The 22,513-nt window shown below is 36.6% G+C and overlaps 1 protein-coding gene across 4 annotated transcripts in view; it reads left to right on the top strand.

Moving 5' to 3' along the window:
- The window catches only part of TAF2 (TATA-box binding protein associated factor 2), an 87,221-nt gene extending 64,920 nt beyond the window's left edge, over nt 1–22,301 (top strand). Inside the window, exons 23-27 of one of the 4 annotated variants that reach the window (XM_057307848.1) lie at nt 6,213–6,442; nt 7,717–7,872; nt 8,358–8,463; nt 11,049–11,171; nt 20,832–22,301. In XM_057307848.1, coding sequence (XP_057163831.1) covers nt 6,213–6,442; nt 7,717–7,872; nt 8,358–8,463; nt 11,049–11,171; nt 20,832–21,094 — 878 coding nt within the window. In that variant the 3' untranslated portion in view covers nt 21,095–22,301. Of the gene's footprint in view, nt 1–6,212; nt 6,443–7,716; nt 7,873–8,357; nt 8,464–11,048; nt 11,172–20,801 lie in introns of all 4 variants that reach the window. The other 3 variants (XM_057307847.1, XM_057307849.1, XM_057307850.1) reach the window with 3 other exon arrangements.
- Nucleotides 22,302–22,513: the final 212 nt, after the last annotated feature.

The raw sequence follows: 22,513 nt of genomic DNA, 5'->3' as shown, positions 1-22,513 counted from the left end.
GAAATGGTAGTGAGAATTGGCTTATAACAAAAGGAGCTAGAACATCATCTAAGTCCCTAGATCCTACTGAACTCTGCCCTGCACTCCCCATTGGGATTCCTTGGTCATCTGGTCATTTGAGATAAACATTGTCTTGATTTACATATGCAGAACAAATAAACTGTAGACAGTAGGGATTTAATTATATTAATTTATTTCCATCCTATTCCAAAGTGGATTTGAGATGTGTTGAGTTTGCCTAGTTATAAAATTTGTTGAACCCATTTGAAATAGTATAGAGAGACAGTATCATAGCAATTAAGAAAAGATCATCTTAGGTGGTCATCAGGTGCTTTTGAAGAATCAAAGTTTGCTTAGTTGGTTTCAGAAACTTCTCAATAAGAGAGTAATTGTGGTAGGATGCATAGCGTTAGGATTTCAAAAATTGAAATTAGTTTGAGAGTAAGACAAATGAACTAATTATGAAATTATATTCATGTTCTTTTAAAATTAATATATCATTAATGAATATTAAGAATAGTCTTTTTAGAAAAATACTAAGTGTATTTAGAGCTGAGAGGTAAAGAAACTAGCAGCTCTTGGAAACTGAGTCATCCTAATGGCCATATACCAGAAGGAAAGTTCCCAGATTTCTACCGTTGAGATCCCAGGACTGCCTGGTCTCTTCTCTCTGCCTGGTGTGTTAGGTTAGCTCCACTCAACCTTAAGTTCTGGGTTGCTACTCTGCTACTCATGCCAACAGTTTTTGTTTTGAAAACACACATATACACAGCTATCTATGTACATATCCATACAGACATTAGATATCTTACCCCGTTCCTTAGTTTAATTTTCCCACATAACTTTTTCTTCCCAACATTTTGTTTTTAAAATTTTCAAAGCTTAGAAAAATTTTAAGAACAATGCAGTGAAAGACCATGTATTTTCATCTTGGTTCCCTAGTTGTTAACTTGTTACCATATTTCTTTCTTTTCCCTCTCTTTCTTTGTGTATACATACCTCTTTCTTTTTTCCTGAATTGTTTGAAAGTAAGTTACATCATGATACTCTCCCAAAGTACCTTAGTATGTATTCGTAAGAATAAGGACATCCTCCTACATATCCTCAATATCACCATGCCGTACTCCAGTATATAGCTCATACCCACATTTCCTCGGTTGTCCGCCAGAATGTTGCTGTAGTTCCCATATAGCTTTTAAAGAATAATGCTCCTCAGAAGGAATAAACATCTTTAAAGAGAAACCTCTTTCACATTATATGGTCTTTGTCCCTAGTTGCTGAAGAATCTGAAATAAATGGGTTTATTTTTAATTAGAAGTATCACATTGTTTATGGGCAGTTCTTTTTAAAGCTTCAACTATTTATTTATTCACCATTTACTTCTTGAGCACCTCCAGTATGCCACTATACTCTGTTTTGTGTGTATAAGAATTTAATACAAATAGATAGTTGCTGAAACAAAGAGAAGAGCAAAGTACTTTAGCAACCTGAAGAATAGAACCACGAACCCTGCCTGGAATGGCAGAATGTTTGTCGGGTGGTGACATTTGAGCTAGCTCTTAAGGAATGGAAGTGTTTGCCACAGGAGAAAGACATTTTAGGTAAGAGGATTATATAAGAAAGCCTCAGGGGCTTTCTTATATAATCAAAACACCTCTGAAAGGGTGTTTGACAAATACTGTTATCTGGAAAAATAGTTTAGGATGCAAAAGTGAAAGTCCTTCAGGAGTTTGCATTTTATCCTATATACAATGGGGAACCCGTGGAGTTATGACCTGGCTCTCTTCTGTTAGCTGTGTATGTATATTTTTTCCACAGTGAAAGAAATGATTTTCCTTTCCCAAAGAAAAATGTCTTAAAATTCAGAACAGACGAGAATCCTACCTTTTATGGCTTTATGTAAGATACTGGATTATAGACCAACGTGACAATAATTTTTAAAAATACATTTAAAAATTAAGAACTTTGGACTTGGAGTTTTTTATTGGTGCTTTGCATTTTATTTAAAATGTAAGTACTTTCTCAAGTCTTACCTGATTAACAGTGTTTTTTCATTTCTCGGGATAGAGGCCTACATTGACAAGATTGTATATCATTATGAAAGAAATCTTAGCATTACTCCCAAGTTGCTCTTCAGTGTTTGGCACATTACTGTAAGGATGACGTGCAAGCATTTATGAAATTGCTCAGGACATTGATGGCTGTTTGTGTCATACTTTATAGTGTTTAGCCTAACTCTAGGGGGTAGAATGAAAGACAACTTCTAATTCAGTTTGGTGGAATTTGCCACATTTCAGAGTAAGAAAATAGACAATTTTGATATTAACGTCAGAAAATTTCAAAGTTCTTGCCTTCTGGTTTTCTCCTCCCAAAAACTCTTTTTAGGAAGAAGAATGGTCAAGAAAATGAAAACATATTAATACAGTTTTTGTAGGAAATTACATATGTGTACACACACACGGATATGAGTGAAATGTTTGTACTTAGTGTAATATGCATAGAGAGATCAGGACAGAACTGCTCTGTGGCAGTTGTTATTTGCCTGACAAGACTCTGTTCAGATTTCCAAGCTTCTGTCATCAATAAGAAATGCTGGGTTTATTGAAAAATGTCCTGGAAACAGTGGCTTTCAAAATGAGCTCTATTCTTAGCAGTTTTTTGGCTTGATGAGCTTTACTAGCAATTACTTCAAAAAATGAAGAGATGATCTTTTTAGTATCAGATTTGCTATTTTGGGGGTTTGTCTTTAGGTACTTTGTGACTTGAGTAGAGAACATCAATACTGGGTTTCCTGCTTTCTTCATGAGAGTTCTGTTTCAAGTAAGCAAGGTGGGAAACAAAGTATAACTGCTAGTGAGGACAGGATGGACAACATTGACCTGAGAGGAGAGAATAATGCCTGTTGTTTTCATATAAGCATTCCTTGCCTCTTAAGTGATTGGGGCCATTTAAGCTAGAAATGCTGTAACTGAGGGTAGAAATCAGAAGATGTTTCAGGGCCTCTCAGTGATGGATTGATTGATTTGAAATCATAGAATTTTTGACCTGAGGGGATCTGAAGCATCATCTCAGATCCGTGTTCTCATTTTAGGGCCCAGGCACCTGACTTGCCCAAGATCACAGAGCAGACTGGTAATTTAGCAGAAGTGTTTTCCCCACTATGCCATTCAACTTAATTGCACTGTAAATAATACGACCATTTAAAGACTTTGTTCCAGGATTTTGAAATGTAATTTGATTTTTTTTCTTTTGTAATTTTATAGGAAGTACTTCTCTTCATTTTTTAGCTCCTTCTTATCAGCCCTACATTTTAATACTTAAAAATCAGTTTTTTGAGGGAAGAAACACTATCAGTAGTTTCCCTCAGGAACAAAACAATATTCATTCCTCCATCCAAATTGAAGATCTACCAAAATCTTCAATAAACAAAACAAAACAAACCATGGGACACCTGGGTGGCTCAGTCAGCTAAGTGTCAGCCTTTGGCTCAGGTCATGATCTTAGGGTCCTGGGATCAAGCCCCACATCAGCTCCCTGCTCAGTGGGGACTCTCCCTTTCCCTCTAGCCTCCCCCCCCAGTCTTGTGCCCATGCACATGCTCTCCCTCCCTCTCTCTCTGTCTGAAATAGATAAAATCTTAAAACAAAAACAAAACAAACCAAAAAGCCCACATAGAAATAAAAAGTATCGGAATTCTTTTTCTAGGTGTTCAGTGTATTTAGCAGCCTTCACTGTGCTGCCTAATTATCTTTAAGCTGACTTTTAAGAAAACAAAACACCCTAGTTCATCAAAATGTGCGTTTTCCATTTGCTAATAGTTTTTTTAAAAACCTTGAGGAATCCACAGTCAATTGCCTGACTGGTTTTGATGTCATCTGCAACATAGTTCAGGATGGTTATTTGCGGCAGACGTAATTAGGTGATATCGATCTTCAAGGCCAAGTTTTCTTCCAGTGTAAATGTACCCTAAACTGTTCCAGTTTTCTTTACTGATAAAATAAACGCCTGAGGTTCACTCCTTTTCTTGCAACGCCCCTGAGCAGATAGAGCTGGCTGCCCTGACAGGATTCCTTCCCTTCCCTCAGAGGTTTGAGCCCATCCAGCCTTTGTAATAAAAGGCTCAGGAATCTGTAACTTGTCCTTTGTGGAACCTACCTGTGTAAAATGCTTCGAGGAGGAGAATAAGGGATGCCTACAAAAAATTAAGCAATGTTGGGCCCTGGAAGTGTCCAGATCTGCATATTCCAGAGAAGGAAATGGATTTCCAGCATAAAATCCTTACTTTTCAGGCTGTATTGTTCTTTCCATGTCTAGTTTCTCTGTAGTTTTTATGACAAAAACCTCATCCTCCTTAGGAGCTTGCCTTTCTTTTGCTTTTAGCAGTGCTGTGTATCTGTTACCGTATCACACAGTAGCAAAGTTGAAGATGTCTCAAATAGCATTGACAATAGCGGTTTCATGGCATAAAAGGTGCCTAGTACAGTGTAGTATATCGTCTGAACTCTGTGAAATTATAATTGTTCCCATATGAATTTCCTTTGCATGAAATTCATATCATATTTACTTACCTGTTGGGGTAAGTCTCATCAGAATCACTACTTGATTGATGGCACTTTATTTACTCCTTCTAGTATTTGTTGAAAACCACAAAGCTTAATATTTATGCTGTCTAAAATTTGCTGTAGCAACTTCTTTCCCTTTTGTTTCTCCTTTTTCAACATTATGGTCCTCTTTTGAAATCACAGTTCTTGAACAAAATTAAGTATTTGTAGGACTTTTCTTACCCAGAAGAATTTACATGTTACTTTTCATTTATTGTAAATTCTACCTAGAAACCATTGCAATTCTCTAACCCTAGATGACAGATTTCGTCCTGTCAGTCTATTCCATTTGATGTCAGTATCTACCTGGTGTGCACTGTTGGGGAAAAAGGGAAAGTAAGAAAGAACTCTGGTATTGATTTGCTCTCTGATCTGCTATTGATATGGGATAAGGTATAATCTAAGATCAAGACCCTTATTTTGGAGATAAAAAAAAGACTTGGGATTCATCAGAGAAACTGAAAGAACTTGCCTTTAGTCTCTCAACTACTTTAAACCAAATTTCTACACAGTCTTCTTCTGGTCAGTATGTGTTTTACCAGCTGTTGCTATCTTTGGGGTTTGCTTTTTCCTTTATTTTTTATTTTTTAAACAAATACCTAGTAGAGCAACACAAATATAAAGGCGTTTAGCAACACATTTTCCTCCTCCTCAGTAAAAGTTTTGAATCATGTTATTTTAGGTAGTTGTAGGGTTTCTTACCATATTTAAAACCTGAAAGTAATAAATTTGGCAGGAGAATTTGTTTCAAGTGGTAGAGTTCATAAGGGCTCATGGAGTGCTATTCAAGAAGAAAATCAGGGAAGATGAACAAAGAATGAATGACTGTGGAGTAGTTTCCAAGAAGGAATTAAAAGGAAGATATAGGGCCAGAAAAAATACTGTTTTGGGAATAATAAATTTTTAGTAGATGTCTAATATTCGTTTGCCAAGAAGAACAGTGTAATGGGGGTACCTGGGTGGCTCAGTTGGTTAAGCATCTTACTCTTGCTTTCAGCTCAGGTCAGGACTCAGGGTCCAGAGATGGAGCCCCTGATCAGGTTCCACACTCAGTAGGGGGTCCGCTTCTCTCCCTCTGCCCCTCACGCACTCACTAGCACTCTCTCTTCCTCTCTAAAATAAATCTTAAAAAAAAAAAGAATGGTATAATGATAATATTTTTTCTAATTGCAAAACTTGTTAGTTCATTCACTGACATTTACTGCTTCCAGGGGTGCCTTGGCCGTTCAGTTGGTTAAGCCTCCGACTCTTGATTTCAGCTCAGGTTGTGATCTTAGGGTCGTGAGATCAAACCCCACATGGGCTCTGCACTCAGCTGGAGGTGCTGTCTCTCCCTCTCCCCCCTCACCCCCCTACATACATGTGCATGCTCTCTCTCTCATATAAATAAATAAATAATTTTTTTTAAAGAAAGCATTTACTGCTTCCATTACAATTTCTAAATATCTATATCAAGATACATCTTTAGAGTAGAGGGTTTGCCAGTGGAGCCTGGGTCATTAGATGGCCCCTTGACATCATAAACCTTTCCCTCTGCATAGGTTCTGGAGCAGTTAAAAATTTATGGATAAATGTACATACTGACTTATTTCTTTATTATTTACTTCTTAGGAACTTCACATGACTGGAGGTTACGGTGTGGTGCTGTGGACTTGTACTTCACACTTTTTGGCCTCAGTAGACCTTCCTGCTTGCCCTTACCAGAGCTTGGGTTGGTTCTTAATCTAAAAGAGAAAAAAGCTGTCTTGAATCCGACCATAATTCCAGAGGCCATAGCAGGCAACCAAGAAGCTGCGATTAATCCAAGTAGTCACGCACAGCTAGTTGGATTTCAGAACCCTGTAAGAATCATATGCATTACAGAAGATGTAGTTTTATTATATAGAGCTATCTAGAGAAGAGAATTGCTTTTTTTGACTGGTGAATTTTAAAGCCACTAAGAGTTTCATGTGCCACTTAAAAAACCCGGCTAGCTGACGGTAGTTTAGCACTTTACAGTTTAGAAAGTGCTCCTGACAAACTGTATAGCTGCACGTGACAGATGATGTGCTGCCAGTCCATTTACCCCTTGTGTCCTGACATGGTGTTTTTGTGCTTGAGTGTTGAATTTCTTCCTTGAGTGGTCGAAAATTAAAATGAAGAATTTAATCTTGTCTGTATATGCTGTTGGCAAACTGTTTGAACACAGGGGCCCTGACTTTTTTTCCCCCCCTACTGTGTCATACCTAGCACAATTCTAAGCATATGATAAGTGCCTGGCAAATGCTTGTCGAATTAAATAAATAACAGTGAATGGTCAGGTAAATGAGTAAGCTGCTGATGTGGGAGGAGATGATGCATTATAGTTTTATTTATGTATGTTTGTCTGTGTTTGCCTTTTAAAAGCTTTTATTTCTAGCTATGCGTTAGAAAATTACCAGACTTTTTGTAGAAAGACCTTTAGGATACATAACAATCATTTTACTGTAATTCAAAGAAAGTTTTCCAGAATTGATTTTCATATCAATAACAAAATGTCCCCAATAATTCATGCTTCATTTTTCGCCAATATTTAGACCAGATTACTTGCCTGGCAATTCCCTACTGGTGTTTTGACACTTGAAAACTGAGATTCTCTTTATGCTAGTTAGTGATAATTATTTTAAATTTGTTTATTCACCTAGATTTTCTGGAATATAGCTGTACTTATTTGTGGTAAATTTGAAATGTATCCTAGAGTTTGGATTATGAAGAAGTAAGATGATCTTTCCATAGGAAGAGTAGAGTCTCATTAATGTGCTCTTTCAAATCTGAATATTTACAAACTTGTAGAAATAAATATGTTTCTAATTCTTGCCCATATATGTTAACTTACATTCATTCTTGGAGTCTTCAGGAGAAGAAAAAATGATACCAAAAGATACATTCTTTTGGGAAAGCTCTAGAAGTTCCTCCTACCTCCCCCAAAAAAGACCAGCAGACAGGAAAAGGTGAAGTTTATTTTAAGCCCATTGCTGATAATTTTTAGGCACTGGGCATGTTCTAATCTGCATGGTTGCTGTAGCTAGTAGTGTTCAGCTATAATATGAGCTACTTGTCTTCAGAAATCTAATTTTGATCTTGAATATTGCCGCAGGAAGATGATCACCTTGCCAAGGAAGCCTCATGTAATATGTCAGCTCATCAGCAGGGAGTGAAGAGGAAGGCTGATACACCACTGGGGTCCCCACTAGAACCTGGTCAAATACTGGAGAAGAATGAGGATAGCAGTAAAGTCAAACTCAAAATCAGAGTAAGAAATACAGGTTAAACCTGTATTAATAGTGTAGGATATTCACCTTCTTGTAAATCTTTTTGATACTTCCAATGGTTTTTCCTTAGCAGGAACAGATGGGGCAGACTGAATCATAAAAGAACCCAAATGTCCATTTAAGATCTTCCATCTGATTATTTAACTTCTATTATCACATACTTCTTCTCTGTTTGGGGGAGGAACTATGTGTGTGTAGTCTACTACGGCTCACTCCCTCTCCCCACAACACAGGAGTAGATTTTAGTTGCTATTTCATTTCCAGTAATATCCATTCAGCTTCTTTTGGAGGCTGAACCATTTAATCTTTTCTTACTCTTAGTACTTTTTGAGAAAAAGACTACTTTTCTTTTTAAGATGTGGGGGTATGTTCTGTGGCCTCTCTGCTACCTTTCCTAAGAGCTAAGATCCAAACGTAAAGCGATGTAATTGCTCTTTTTCTCCTTTGTTTTGTGTATGTGTTTTAGTTTTCAAATTCTCAAGATGAGGAGGAAATTGACATGGACACTGTTCATGATAGCCAGGCGTTTATTTCCCATCATTTGAACATGCTTGAAAGGCCATCGACTCCAGGTAGGATTAGTATACAGCAGTCAGGAGGTGATGAAGAGAGTTCTCTCATGGTACTGCTGTTCTGTTGCTTTATTTCCAAGTGAACAACTATAAAGTTTATAAGTAGCTAGTATAAAATACTAGATTGTATCAGATTATAATGCATATTAGCAAAGGAATAAAATGTTTTAAAGGATTTTTTAAAATTGTGTTTTATTTTGGTCCTTTTTAAGTATTTGGCATACTTCTGGGTTTGTTTGTTTTTTTAATTCATTCAACAGATTCCTACCAGTAGCTTTAAGGGTTTTTGTTTGTTTGTTTGTTTTCCTTTTTTTTTTTGTGGTGGACTTAACCTCAAAATAAAATACTAGATCTGTTTTCATGGGACTCGATCCCAGGACCCCGGGATCATGACCCAAGCTGAAGGCAGACGCTCAATCGATTGAGCCACCCAGGTGCCCCCTGGGTCTGTTTTCTATTTAATAATGTAACCATAATTTTAAACTTTGACTGAAGTTAATGCCTCCCACAACACCACTTTCTCTTTTTGCCTGCCTGTTTCACATAGTATTATATCATAGATTTTTGCAAGCATCTGTCAAACATATCATAATCTTTCCTTTTGCAAATAGTACCTGAGACAGTATTGAGTTGATATGCTGTAATATACCTTATTTTTTCTTGTTGGTAGGTATTTAGGTTGTTTCAAGTATTTTTTTTTTTTTAATTACAGGTAATTCTGCACTGAATATCTTCATACAAAAGCTTTTGTTTCTTTTTTGTCAAATTATATTCTTAGGCTAAATTTCCCAAAATATATTATTGGTGAAAAGATTAATTTTAACTGTATTATGAGATACTTACCTTCAGAAGATTTTCACAGTTCTTGATATAGTGTGCCATAATATGCTTTTAAAGAGTTAATATCTAGTTTATGTCACCACCATTTTATAATTTTCAGGAATAAAGCATTGATGTAACTTGCATGTAAGGTGTGAAATATAATAATAAAATAAATATCAGTGAACCTGCTCTCCACTCTAACTTGTGTCTTAGGCTCCATGCCAGGGCCATTCCCTCTGTGCCTCTTCCTGGTTCTATTCACCTGCTTTTGCACTACAAGTAAATACTATCTGCAGTTTCCTTTTTTACTTTTTCTTAATCATTCTGTTGCTTTTCTTCATAGTGTACCACATAAATACAGGATTTCCTTGCACTTTTTTTTAAATTTTATGAAAATGGTATGATACCAATATGACTTTTTTCAGTCAATGTTATGCTTCTAAAGTTCATTCCTGTTGATATGTAAGGTGTAATTTATTAATTTTCATTTATCCTTTATCATTTTTATTGCATAGTACTGTTTTGTAACCAGTGTGATAACTTAGAAGATACTTATTATTTATAAATGATAAATCAAGTTTAGTTTTTTTAAAGTTATCTCTATGCCCAGCGTGGGCTTGAACTCATGATACCAAGATCAAGAGTCACATGCTTTACTGACTGAGCCAGCCAGGCACCCTCAAGTTCACCTTATAATGCATTTTTTATTGGGAATATGACTGTTTTTCTTTTCTTCTCTTTTTTTTCCCCCTGGGTATTGTTCTTGTTTTCTTTTTATTAGAAAAAAAGAGAGTATTTATTTATACCCCATACTGGTTGTGTTTTTGAATATTTTTTTTTCTTTTTTCCTTTCTTTTAAACTTGTTATATCTGTGCAAAGTCCCCCTTACCCACCTTGGTCTGCTTTTTATTAAATTCTGGTTTTGAGACCTAAATTATTTGTCACTATTTAGTAATCTAGGATAAGCTAGTAGAATTTGAGAACTGGCTTCAGGTAGACTATGAGCCTAAAATACATTTGAAAACTGAAAGGTCATGAATTCTTTGGCTTTTCTAATCGTAAGAGATCTTAACAATTATTTATCTGTTCAGTCCATTTTACAGATAAATAAACTTAAGAGAGAGAGATTAGATCCCTTGCCCTAAATGACGCACTCAAGTAATAGCTAACTCAGGGCTAGACTGACCTTAGAACTTTTCCATGTGACAAATGAAGGAATTGAGACACAATGAGTTAAATGTCTCACCTGAATTATCTAATTTGTTGATGATTTGGAATCAGAACCTAGGTCTCCTGATAGCTCCTATAATGCTGTTCGCTTTATGCCATTAAATTCCTGTTTGAAATATCTTCTGTAACCCCTACGTTGTTTTGACCTATTTGTTGAGTAAGTATTATAATGGAATTTATTAACAAATTTTCAGGGGAGCAGGGGAACTTACTATATGCAAAATTCCACATACATAATATAAAATATGGTTTCTACCTCAAATGTAGAATCCAGTTTATATATTAGCAGGCCAGTCACACGTCACTGTCTTTCTTGAAGGTGTGTTGTTCTTAGACTTAAGCATATAGGAACCATGACAAAGGATTAAAATCAAATGGGCTCTTTAGTAGTTAGTAGTATTCTTTTTATTATTAGAATTCTATTGAACTGCTTCTGGTTTTAAGGTTAACTTATAAAAACATGTCAGGCTTTTTTCTTCTTTTGGTAAACCAAGGAATAAAAACCTCTTTTCCCTCTTCTTTGGCATTTTAGGGCTCTCTAAATATCGGCCAGCTAGCTCCCGATCTGCTTTAATACCCCAGCACTCATCGGTCTGCGATGGCACACCGACCACAAAACCCCAGTGGAGTATGGAACTCGCACGGAAAGGAACAGGTGAAATTATTATTAATATTATTATATTTTGCTCAAGAACAAATCTGCAAACTTTGTAAAGTTTATTGACTTAAAAAAATACATGAAAAATATAGATATAGGGACTTGCTTTTCTTGCAACACATTGACTTTGTATTATCTAACATAAAGAATATTTTATTTATTTAGTTTTAAGTAGGCTGTGCACCCAGCATGGAGCCCAACGTGGGGCTTGAACTCACGACCTTGAGATCAAGATCTAAGCTGAGTTGGTCATTTAACCGACTGAGCCACCCAGGCGCCCCTAAGAATATTTTAAACTAGACTTTTTACTATTTGAAAATAGTGCATTCCTATTTTATGAAACTTGGAAATGAGAAAAGAGTAGAAAGGGGGAGAAAACCATCCCTCAATATGCCATTTAAAAATACCCATTGTTCTTTTCTTGCAGTGATTTTTCTTAGAATATTATAACATTAAAAATGCCAACTTCAGTAGACACCGTCAAATCTGTACCTTTCGTACTTTTACAAAATGCAAAAGTCAACCACTTCTCCTTCCCCTCTCCCCCTGAAAGTTTTACGATTGGTCATCCACGGTCAATCCTGAAGACTAGATACCATACTAGAAAACTAAGATGTTCTGTCTTTTCAGTTATTAAATACTAATTGGGCTTAAGTTTTTGAAGAATAGTTCAGATGTATTTGTTACCTATTCCATTTTACGTTGTCTTCTGCTTACTCCGTTCTTAGGTGCTTACAAAAAAAAAGATTGTAATCTAATTAACGAGTAAGCATTCAGTGCTGTTGAGCAAAGATTCAGTCCTCAAGTTTTGGAGGAACAGGGAGTGAAAAACAAGATACATAAGCAAAATCATTTTTAAGGAATAGTTTTTCCAGAAATCATTAGTCAGATTTTAAGATTCCAACAGATCGATTTTGCTTATATAAACCATGTTTTTATAATACAAACAAAAGTGTTTGTTTATAGATTTGAAGAGCTTAAGGATCAACTGTGATTAATTCAAACCAAAGCAGCATCTCAGAATATTTTGGTATTGAGACCCCAGACTGTTGCTTTCTTATATCTCTCCGTGCGCTGCTCTATGCATTTACTCTGATAGATTCGTAGAGAATTTATTTCAGAAAGAAATCAGCTGGAGACCTTATTACTTACTTTGAAAAATGAATTTTCACATTTCTTGGCCTTGCCAGTTTTGTATTCTCTTGGTTTCATTTTTTATTTTGGTGTAATTTTGTTTTATTACCATTAAACTTATTAAAATTTTACTAGACATGAAAAATTTCCCACATTTTTAAAAACGATGAAGCTCAGAGTATTTCAGACCTCTTGATATAGTTTGAGAGTGGTGTTTCTGCCTATTGAATGAATTCCTATGCCGGAAAAGAATCTGAATTTTTTTTTTTTTTTTTTGGTATTGTGGCACACTAACCTACAGAGTTAACACCTATTTGTGCCCACTAATATGCCTGTGTCATAGTACGATATTGCTTTAAAAAACCCATCTACTTTTTTGTGGAATCTCTCTTTACAGTCTTGAAGTTCTCACGACATCATGTGGGGAGACTGGGGAGGAGATACAGGGCTAATGAGGTGGGGAATAAGAAAGTATTAAAATTTTAGCTTTGGTTTCTAGGATCTTTTTATGTCATGAGGCAAATGTATACCAGTATATTATTTGGACTGATCTGTAAAACTTAATTGTGAATATATTTTTAATGTGCCTTCGTAATTTTCTTTAAATGTGTTTATGCTATTCGGTACCCTGTGTCCAGTGAGCAAGTCTTCAAATTCAATAGTGATATTATTAGAATTTAGAAAACCTTCATTTTACAAATGATAGTGTTCCAGAAGATGATTTGTATATGTATTTATTTTGGGATTCTAAACGTGGTTTTCCCATAAACACATCATTACATTTGATAGGTAACTCAAACTAGCCAACAAAGTTAAAATCCCTTTTAATTTATACCATACATGAAGAATAAAAGTATCAAATCTAGCCGTTGTGTGTAACAATGTTTTTGAGAGAAGGGGCACTCAGAGCTCCATCTTTTGGAATGTCAGAAGCACAACTTCAGCTTAACTCAAAGTTCACAGTAAAACAGGCACTTCCTCTCTTCCTGCCTCCCAGAAGGAGCCAGGGTCTCTTGCGGTGGTGGCTAGCCTGGCCTGAGGTTGTGAGTGGAGGGCTGAGGAGAGGAGGCATAGAACCAGTGTGAGGTTAATTCTCTAGGGGATTCTAGATTAGAGTTCACAAATGAGCCTTGTTTGGAGCCTTATTCAGCACATCCAACTGAGCCATCTTTTACTTGGTCTATAGAAGTCTTGCAAAAATTTTTGAAGTAGTTTACTAAAAAGAAATTACACATAAAAATCTGGATTTCCAGCTTCTCTTGAAAAAGAGTTAACTGAGAGGTCCTCTTAGGCAGGGATATGCCTTCCATTTTGTGGTATGCTTGGAATTGTGCTTATTCATTTATGCTATCTCGTTCGGTCCAAGGCTTTTGAGATTGGAAGCCCTGCTTCCTTTCTTTGAGGCGAGGTGAATTCTGAGATGGCTCCCTTAGAACCAACAAACCAGATGATAATTGAGAACTGTAATGTATTGCAGATATCATCTGTTTGGGGGGGAGTGGATAGAAAACGAATGGGTGTATAGGTAAAATAAGAAGTGGAAACTGTTAAGTAGTGGACAGGTCATAGTTTCCTTTTTGTTCTTTTTTCCCTCCAGTTTTCTCTTTCCTTGCGTATGATAGAAGAATATTTTAGGGATGATATGTGCGGTAGGTTAAGCCATTTGGGGAAAGGCCCTACAGCCTCCCATGTCCTGTCCACCACTGCAGCTGCCCAGCTGCCTGATGCGGCCTGTCTATCTCCCAAGTTGCTACAAGGCTTGTGGTGATGAAGCACAGAGGAGGAGTGACAGGCACAGGGGCAGAGGGAAATCCCTAGTGGTTTCTGTGGGGAAGAAAAGAAGGAGAGTTCCTGCAGTTTTGCTTAGCTAGGGCTGCTGTGTTATGTAACACCTTCTTGCATAAGTCAGAAAAGCACTGTTCTAGTGCATGAAGTCTTTCCCACTATATATATAATCTTGAGAGTACTAGTTCTTTCTTTTGAAACTCTAATATGAAAAACAGACTTTGATTTTTTTTACTTAAATTTTAATGATATAATTTTACCCTTTATTTCTTATAGTGATCTAAAGAATCCAAAGACCAGACTTCACACTTTTCCTAATAAAAACTGCAGGTTTTGTGTTAAGTTTAAACATTTACCTAATGTGAATGAATTTAAGAGAATTAGCGGGTTATTGACTGTTACTAACACTTTAATCAGATGGGCTGAGAAGCTTCCACATTAGCCTTATATTAAGTACCTCTTTGGTTTATTTTGCATTTGTTAAATTGACTGCAGCTAAAATCCTTATCCGTAGTGTATTTTACTAGACCTCTAGGAAAGCTTTTATGTTGGATAGAACAACAAAACGGAGCATTTGTTTTGTTCTTCTCATGTAACATGAAATAGGAAAATATAGTATTCTGAATTATATATATCTTTTTTTGATATTATGTGCTATCTATCCTAGAGACCTATATTTCAGGTCACTAAAAGGGCTTTCTTTAGCTTTAAAATGAGTGGTGCCTTACCTTGGGTGGGCCTCAAGTTCCCAGGAATCTGTAGACCCCTGAAATGATATGTGAAATTATATGTGTAAATGTGCCATGGGGATGGTAATGCATGCATTTTTCTCAGTAGAGATTCTAAACCTGACCTCATGCTAGTGTGAAAGTTAACTCCTGTGTGTCCCAAATCTGACTGTTAATACAATTCCACATGGGAAGGAAAGTGTACTTTCTTATCACCTTGGCTTAGACCTGGTAAAAGTATCCAGGAAGGAGAGAGATTAGGCAAACAAAAAAATGTATTTTGTCTGGGGCCTGGGTGGCTCAGTGGGTTAAGCGTCTGACTCTTGATTTTGCTTCAGGTCATGATCTCAGAGTTGCGAGGTTGAGCCCTGCGTTGTCTGGCTCAGCGGGGAATCTGCTTGAGATTCTCTCTCCCATTCCCTCTGCCCCCCCAACGTGCACATGTTCTTTCTCTCAAATAATCTCAGAAATATATATTGTCTATAGTAAGTGAAAACTTAAGAGCTAAAGGGTGCTGCTGGTGGTGATAGAGTAACATTTTATCAGATGTTCTGTTACAAACACTATTCTGGTGAATATTTTTGTATATGCGTCTTTGCACATATGCATGAACACATTTGTGGGATAGATTTCTAGAAACGAATGTTCTAAATCACAGAATATGGGCATTTAATATTTTCATGGATAGTGTCAAACTGCCTTAACTTCTCCTTTTTGAAAAACACTTTATTATGGAAAACTGTGAAGGAGTCAGACCTTATACTATAAGGAACTGCCGTGTATCCATTACTCAGCTTCTGCAGTGATCAGCTCATGGTCAGTCTTGTGTAATCTATATCCTTAACCGTTTCCACCCTTAGGAACTATTTTGAAACAAATCCCACGTATCATCACTTTATTCATGAACTACTCAGTATATATCTCTAAAAGATGAGGACTTTAAAAAGTCATAACCACAGTAACATTCTTATACTTTAAAAATTAATTTTTTTCATATTTTTAAATTTCCAGTCACTGTTTAAGTTTCATTTGACTTATGCCATTATTCTAATATGTATTTTTAGCACTTTATTTTTTGAATCATTATCCACATAAGGTCTACACATTGCAGTTGGCTGATATGTCCTTTACTTCTTTTTAAGTTTAAGTTTCAAGTTTACCTTTTTCTCTCCTTCCTTTTATAATGTATTTGTTAAAGAAACCAGGGTTTTGATCTGTAGTTTTCAAGTCTGTGTTTTGCTGATTCTACACCATGGTATAATTAACGTGTTAGAGTCCTCTTTATTTCTTGTAAACTTGTAGTTGGATATAGAAGCTTAATTGTATTCAGGTTTATAGCTGGAGTTGTGTTCTTCCATCTGGAAACATACAATGTCTGGTTGACTCTTTTTTTTTTTTTTTTTAGTTTTTAGTTTTGTTAAATAGTGGAAGTTAGATTTGATTTATTTTTAATTATTTTCAATTTTTTTATTTAAATTCAATTAATTAACATATATTATTAGTTCAGATGTAGAGTTCAGTGATTCATGAGTCTTATATAATATCCAGGGCCCATTATATCACGTGCCATCCTTAATGCCTATCACCCAGTTACCCCGTCCCTCCACCCACCTTCCCTCCAGCACCCCTCAGTTTGTTTCCTATGATTAAGAGTTGACTCTTTTATGAGATTAGCCACTAAGAAGTTTCAGGCCTAGATCCATTATTTCACTGAGGGTTGCACGATGGTGATATTCTTTTTTTTTTTTTTTTTTAAGATTTTATTTATTTATTTATTTATTTAGAGAGGGTGTGTGCACCTGTGAGCAGGCGGAGGGAGGGACAGAAGGAGAGATAGAAAATCTCAAACAGACTCCCTGCTGATCGTGGAACCTGATGTGAGGCTCGATCTCACAACCCTGAGATCATGATCTGAGCCAAAATCAAGAGTCAGACATTCAATGAACTGAGCCACCCAGGTGTCCTGCAAGATGGTGATATTCTAATTCATCTTTCTATTTTTATAAACTGGCTTATTTCTATAAAGAAAGTCCCTCTCATCTATTATAACCCAGTGGTATAAATTATACAGGAGGAGAAAGATAATGGCTCCTCTTTTTATTTAGTAATTTCCCAAATAATGAGTTGGCTAACTAGCATCCTCCAATGGTGACTAATTAGTTCCAGTCCATTAGTTATTGTTCTTGTCATTATTCAAATTGTCCCATCTTTGGACCATGAGAACCTCTTAGAAGTTGACTCTTGGGTCTGTTGAGAAGAATTTAACTTCCTTGCAATTATACCAGATATTTCAGGTTCATCTTGTAAATATTCTGCCCAGCTCAAAATCAGTCATTTGTCCTAGGAGCCCTGTTCCTAGAACCTTTATCTTTGGATCTAGCTAATCCATCTTATTAATAGACTGAATACAAATCAAGAGACATGCAAGATTTATAATCAGTGTATCTTTAATGCTAAGTATAAGGCCACTAGACAAGAGATTGGATTTTGAAGTGGTTATAAGTATTCTTTGGAAAAGAGTGTACCCAAGTACACTTGGTTGTCCATTTGGCAGTTGCCTCTGGTAGGAAGTACAGTTTCCAATGTAATTATTGGTTTTTCTGCAATCCAAGTAGCTTGGCAGGTGTTTAGGATGATGAAACTTCTCTCAGTGCAGAAGAGCACCTCAGACTCTTAATAGTGCAGACAGCCAGTTGGAAAGCTCACAGTCTGTTGTTGTACACTGACTAAATCATGAGGTAGGATCTGAAGGGATTTGTTCATGAGACTTTAAAGTTTCTTATCACTTCTCCTTATCACCTGGCTCTGTATCCTTTTAGGTGTATGGACCTATTTTCTCATATTTGTAGAATTGGGAACATACTCACGTAATTTATTTAAAATCTAAATTAAAATCTTAACAGTGGCGTATTTGGCCGATACTCTAATTCAGATACCTCTCAAAATTTTTCCAAATACTGTCTTGGTACCAATTATTGCAAAAGATACAGAGCCCTAAACTTGCTCTGTATGTAAATAATCTCTGTAATTAGCTAATGCATCATCATTAGTGTTATCTTTACCAAAATATCATGAATATAAAACTATAATTCTGTAGTGAATAATGAATAATCTGTGAGGACAAGAATTTAGATTTATTCATTTGTCCTGAAATATTGGAACAGTGCCTGACACAAAAGAAGTACAGTAGCCAGTCAGTACTAGTTGAATGAATGGTCTATAATAGTTTCTGTGCTTATCCCACTCGCTTCAAAATTTGTGACCTTCAGATTGCATTTAGTTGGACTAAATTCACCGGACATCCTCTCCAAAAGAAACAGAACGAGATATTTCTGTTGTATGAATTCATTCATTCGTTTAGCAAGCTTCGGCAGGGGTAGGGAGGTGAGATGGACAGGGTGCTAGATACCGGGTGACACACTGGGACACAAAGATGAAAGAGACGAGCTCCCTGTTGTCAAGATGCTCCAAGTGGAATGAAAGAGACTCACAGACAAAAAGCTGTGCTGCAGGGTGCGCTGGGCTGCGTGCGGCTGGGCGGAGTGGTTAGGAGCACAGACGCTGGACGCAGGCTTCTTGGGTTTGTAGCTCAGACCTGCCGGTGCCACCTTGGGCAAGTCACTTAAGTTCTCTGTGCTGTAATTTTCTTTCTGTATTATGTTGTGGGAACATGAAAGAATGAATTCTTCTTGGGCAGTTTGGGGAACACTTCTTAAAGAAATGACATTTGAGCTGAGTTTTAAATTATTAAAGAGTCTAAAATGTTTTTTCCTTCCCTTTTGTGTGCTCTAGGTTACCGTTTAAACATTACTTCCTTGCAGAAGTTTGCCTCTCATCCCTCCACAACTAATTTAAGTCTCCTATTGTGCTTCTGGTTCACTCTGGGGTTTGTCTTTTTATTACTTGCTTGTACTTATTCAGATCCTTTCTTCTCAGCTAGTTTGTAAATGGCAGGAGGACTGAGATCTGTCCAGTTCATCACTATTGTCCTCAGTTCCCATATAGTTCCTGTTACTTGTTAAGTGAATTTGTGAGTCAGACAAATAAGGGAAGGGCATTTCAAGCATAGGAAGAAGCATTTACAAATTCACAGTTAATGACGGGCTACCCTTGAGTGCATAGAAGGTGATAGGGGAACACAAGACCGGAATGGTTGGTTCAGGACAGATTGTAAACTGTCAATGAAATCACTGCTGAAACTGATTTTTAGAGAACTTCTGTGGTGATGTCTGTTTTGGTAAGAAGCATGGTTTGGGGCTAGTTTGGATCAAAATTAGTGCTGAGAATTTACTTTAAAAGTCCATTTTAGTGGAAAGCTTGTTTTTTTAGCTAGTTTGCATAAAACCTGTATTTTCAGAAACTGCTGCATTTAAGTCCAAGAAGTTTGGCTTTTATTCTGTTGGTAGAACCAACTGAGTGGTTTTTTGTTGTTGTTGTTTTTGTTGTTTTTAGAACCAGCTGAGTTTTTAAGCAGATGATTACGGGTAGCTTTGTTTTTAGGACGATCACTATGCAGCAAGGTCTTCCAGCCTAAACACTGTTAACATTGTGGGCATGAGAATTTTTTGTAGGAGCTGTCCTTTGCATGGTGTGGTGTCTGTGCATCCCTAGGCTCTACCCTTGGGAGGCCCATATCTCTTCTTCCTCCAGTCCTACCCCAGGTGTGACAACAAAGATGTCTTCAGATATTGCCAGATGACCCGCGTGGGGCAAAATCAGCTTCTGGGCAGCCGTGTAAAATATGGATTTGAGTATAAGACAGTTGATGCCTAGGAACCAGTTCACGGAAGACTAGTACACTGTTCAGATGAGGTGAGGTGCTCTGAATTCATAGGGGCAGATAAAAGAGAGATTTGTGCGTGAGAACCAACGAGATTTGGTAACCACCCAGATTTAGAAAGGTGGATATCTAACGTGATCCTCGGGCTTTCTTTCTTAGCTGGCTGCATGTATAGCAGTACCATCAGTCCAGAGTCCTACCGAGAGATGTCTTCCTTGGGGTGTGGCCCAAGGATTGCAGCATCAGGAGGAAGCAAGAAATTGTTGTATACTAGAGTCTGAGGACTACTGCTGTAGGTTCCCGAACTGATAGAAGGTTAAGTGGAAAGAACTTTCTGAAACATTCGATTTTTTTTTTTTTTAGGTGAGATAAAAAGAAAGAAAATGCATGCTGAAGATTAACAGCAGAATCTGTTCAAGAGCACAGATCTCCTATTTCTTTCTTTCTTTCTCTCTTTCTTTCTTTCTTTCTTTCTTTTCTTTCTTTCTTTTTCTTCCTTTCTTTCTTTCTTTCTCTTTCTTTCTTTCTTTCTTTCTTTCTCTTCTCTTCTCTTCTCTTCTCTTCTCTTTTCTTTTCTTTTTTCACTACTCTTGTCTTTAAGTAGAGATGTTCCCTTTATAGACTCACTGCCTTTTCTGGTTTTCTTAAGTGCACTGAATCTACTTCAAGAGTTCACTTTTGCATATCTATTCCTAAGAAATTACCTTGAGGAACTATTGAAATGTGATTTTTGCTACGCTGTCATTATCAGTAACTAGCATATAACATGCTTCTGTGTGTGTAAGTGGTTCTTCGGGTGGCAAAGATAAAGTACTGCCATTGCCCTGCCCAGTACCTTAGGGTCAAGCTGTAGATGAAGGAGCTGCAGTTGAAGGATGAATGTGGATCTTAACTTATACACATGTAATCATTATTATCATTTCATAGTACTTTAAAACATAAATGCTAACTTTTAAAATATGGTTTGGTAACACACTGATATATGTCGTAATTGGTATAAACTGTAAGAATTGAAATATTCCATTTCCTGGTCACAATGCTGAACTCTTCATCTGTGTGTGACTAATGGAATGTCTTATTTAGATACTTCTCCCATACCTAATTATTTCCATGGACGTGTTAAATACTTACGAGTCCCTCTTTTCTATACTGTCAGTCAACTCCCTCTTACTTTCATTTCACTTTCCTTGTTATCAACAGGAATTCATTTGGGTGTTTTTAATCTTGAAGGTAAAGAACAATCACCTTTGGAGATGAGTATGCATCCAGTTGCAACAGCTCCACTCTCAGTGTTTACTAAGGAATCTGCATCCTCCAAACACAGCGACCACCATCACCACCATCACCATGAGCACAAGAAGAAGAAAAAGAAGCACAAACATAAGCATAAGCACAAGCACAAGCATGATAGTAAAGAGAAGGACAAAGAGCCTTTCACTTTCTCCAGCCCTGCCAGCGGCAGGTCTATTCGTTCTCCTTCTCTTTCAGACTGAGAAGGGGACAAAGGAGACTTTGCCTCAGTGTCCAGAAGAATATATATAACTAAAGCTTTGTCCTCTGTAAAGAATGATAAAAGGAAACAGACAAAAAAATAGTTGCCTTTCTCATAGAAATTCAGAATCCATGTAAGTTCTAAACATTTGATTTATGTTATTTATGCAATTGAGATTTAATTAGAAAAATGTTTTATAGTTCTGAATAAACCATTTCATCCCATTTCCTTCTTAGAACACACACACACACACACACTCACTCACACACACACACACACTCACACCAAACTTCATAAAGGCCCTCGTATCCACTGGCAATTCCCATTCACATCATGGTCTTCATGTGTACTGCCAAAATCAATTATGTTTTAAAGTCTTTGATGGATGTTATGGGGCAAAGTTATGTTTTAAACAAGCTACTGCCAGATTTGTGGTGAAACTACTATTTCCAGTGAAATATTATATAACACTATTTGGAACTACTGAGAAAAGACCGAGGCTTTTCTATAGGAATCTTCTGTATTACACAGTATTGTTTGTGTTAACCGTAGAGGCTAAACATCAGAATTTGTGAACAGGAATACATGGTATTTTCTTTTGCCCTGAAATACTGAAATTTCCAGAAGCAGCTCTTTTTTAAAAAAATTTTTTTTGGATAGCATTTTTGATAGTGCATTTGGGGATTATGATGTTGGAATTTATTAGAACTCTCAAAGCCACAGTTCTCAAATCAAGATGCTTAAATTATAAGTTCTTTTTTTCATTAAGTATAAGTGAATATGTTCATATATAGAATATGTTTGCTAAATTGGGCAGTTTACACACCCAACACATAATCTAAAATTATTTCTGTATAACACAAAGTCTGATCCCTAAAAAGGTGTTTATATGGTGTTTACTAACTCAGACATAGACAAGTCAGCCCTCATGTGAGTATACCAGAAACATTTAAAAATATATGAAACATTTTGGTTTCACCTAAATCGTTTGTGTGTTTTTGTTTTTATTTCTGAGTTTGCCATGTGCTTTATTGTTTGTTTGTTTAAAATGTTTTTTATACCTGTTCTATTTTTATCGTTTCTCTTACCATTAGTTTGACAAAGTATTTCTTCCGGAATAGATGATTCAAAGGGATCCAATAATGTTGGACTTTTAAATATACTTTTAATTGTGTTTAACTTGTTTAATAAATAACTTTTTAAATTGACCATTCTACCTTTGTATCTTTTTATATCTTTGTTCCCCTTCTCTTCCTGTGTGTATATAAGGTACCTGTCCACAGAGCTCTCTGCACGCCTTGTGGATAGGCGGGGTTTGAGCTGGCCTTGCTAGGGAGAACGATTTCAGTAGAGATGGGGAAAGTTCTCTCAGTAGAAGCAGCGGTGTCAAAAGTATGGAGGAAAGCAAGGGGATGTTCAC

This window comes from Ursus arctos, unplaced genomic scaffold (genome assembly GCF_023065955.2).
Source record: "Ursus arctos isolate Adak ecotype North America unplaced genomic scaffold, UrsArc2.0 scaffold_6, whole genome shotgun sequence".
Taxonomy (NCBI): Eukaryota; Metazoa; Chordata; class Mammalia; order Carnivora; family Ursidae; genus Ursus; species Ursus arctos.
Note: the sequence above shows the minus strand (reverse complement) of the source record. Positions and strands in the feature narration are given on the sequence as shown.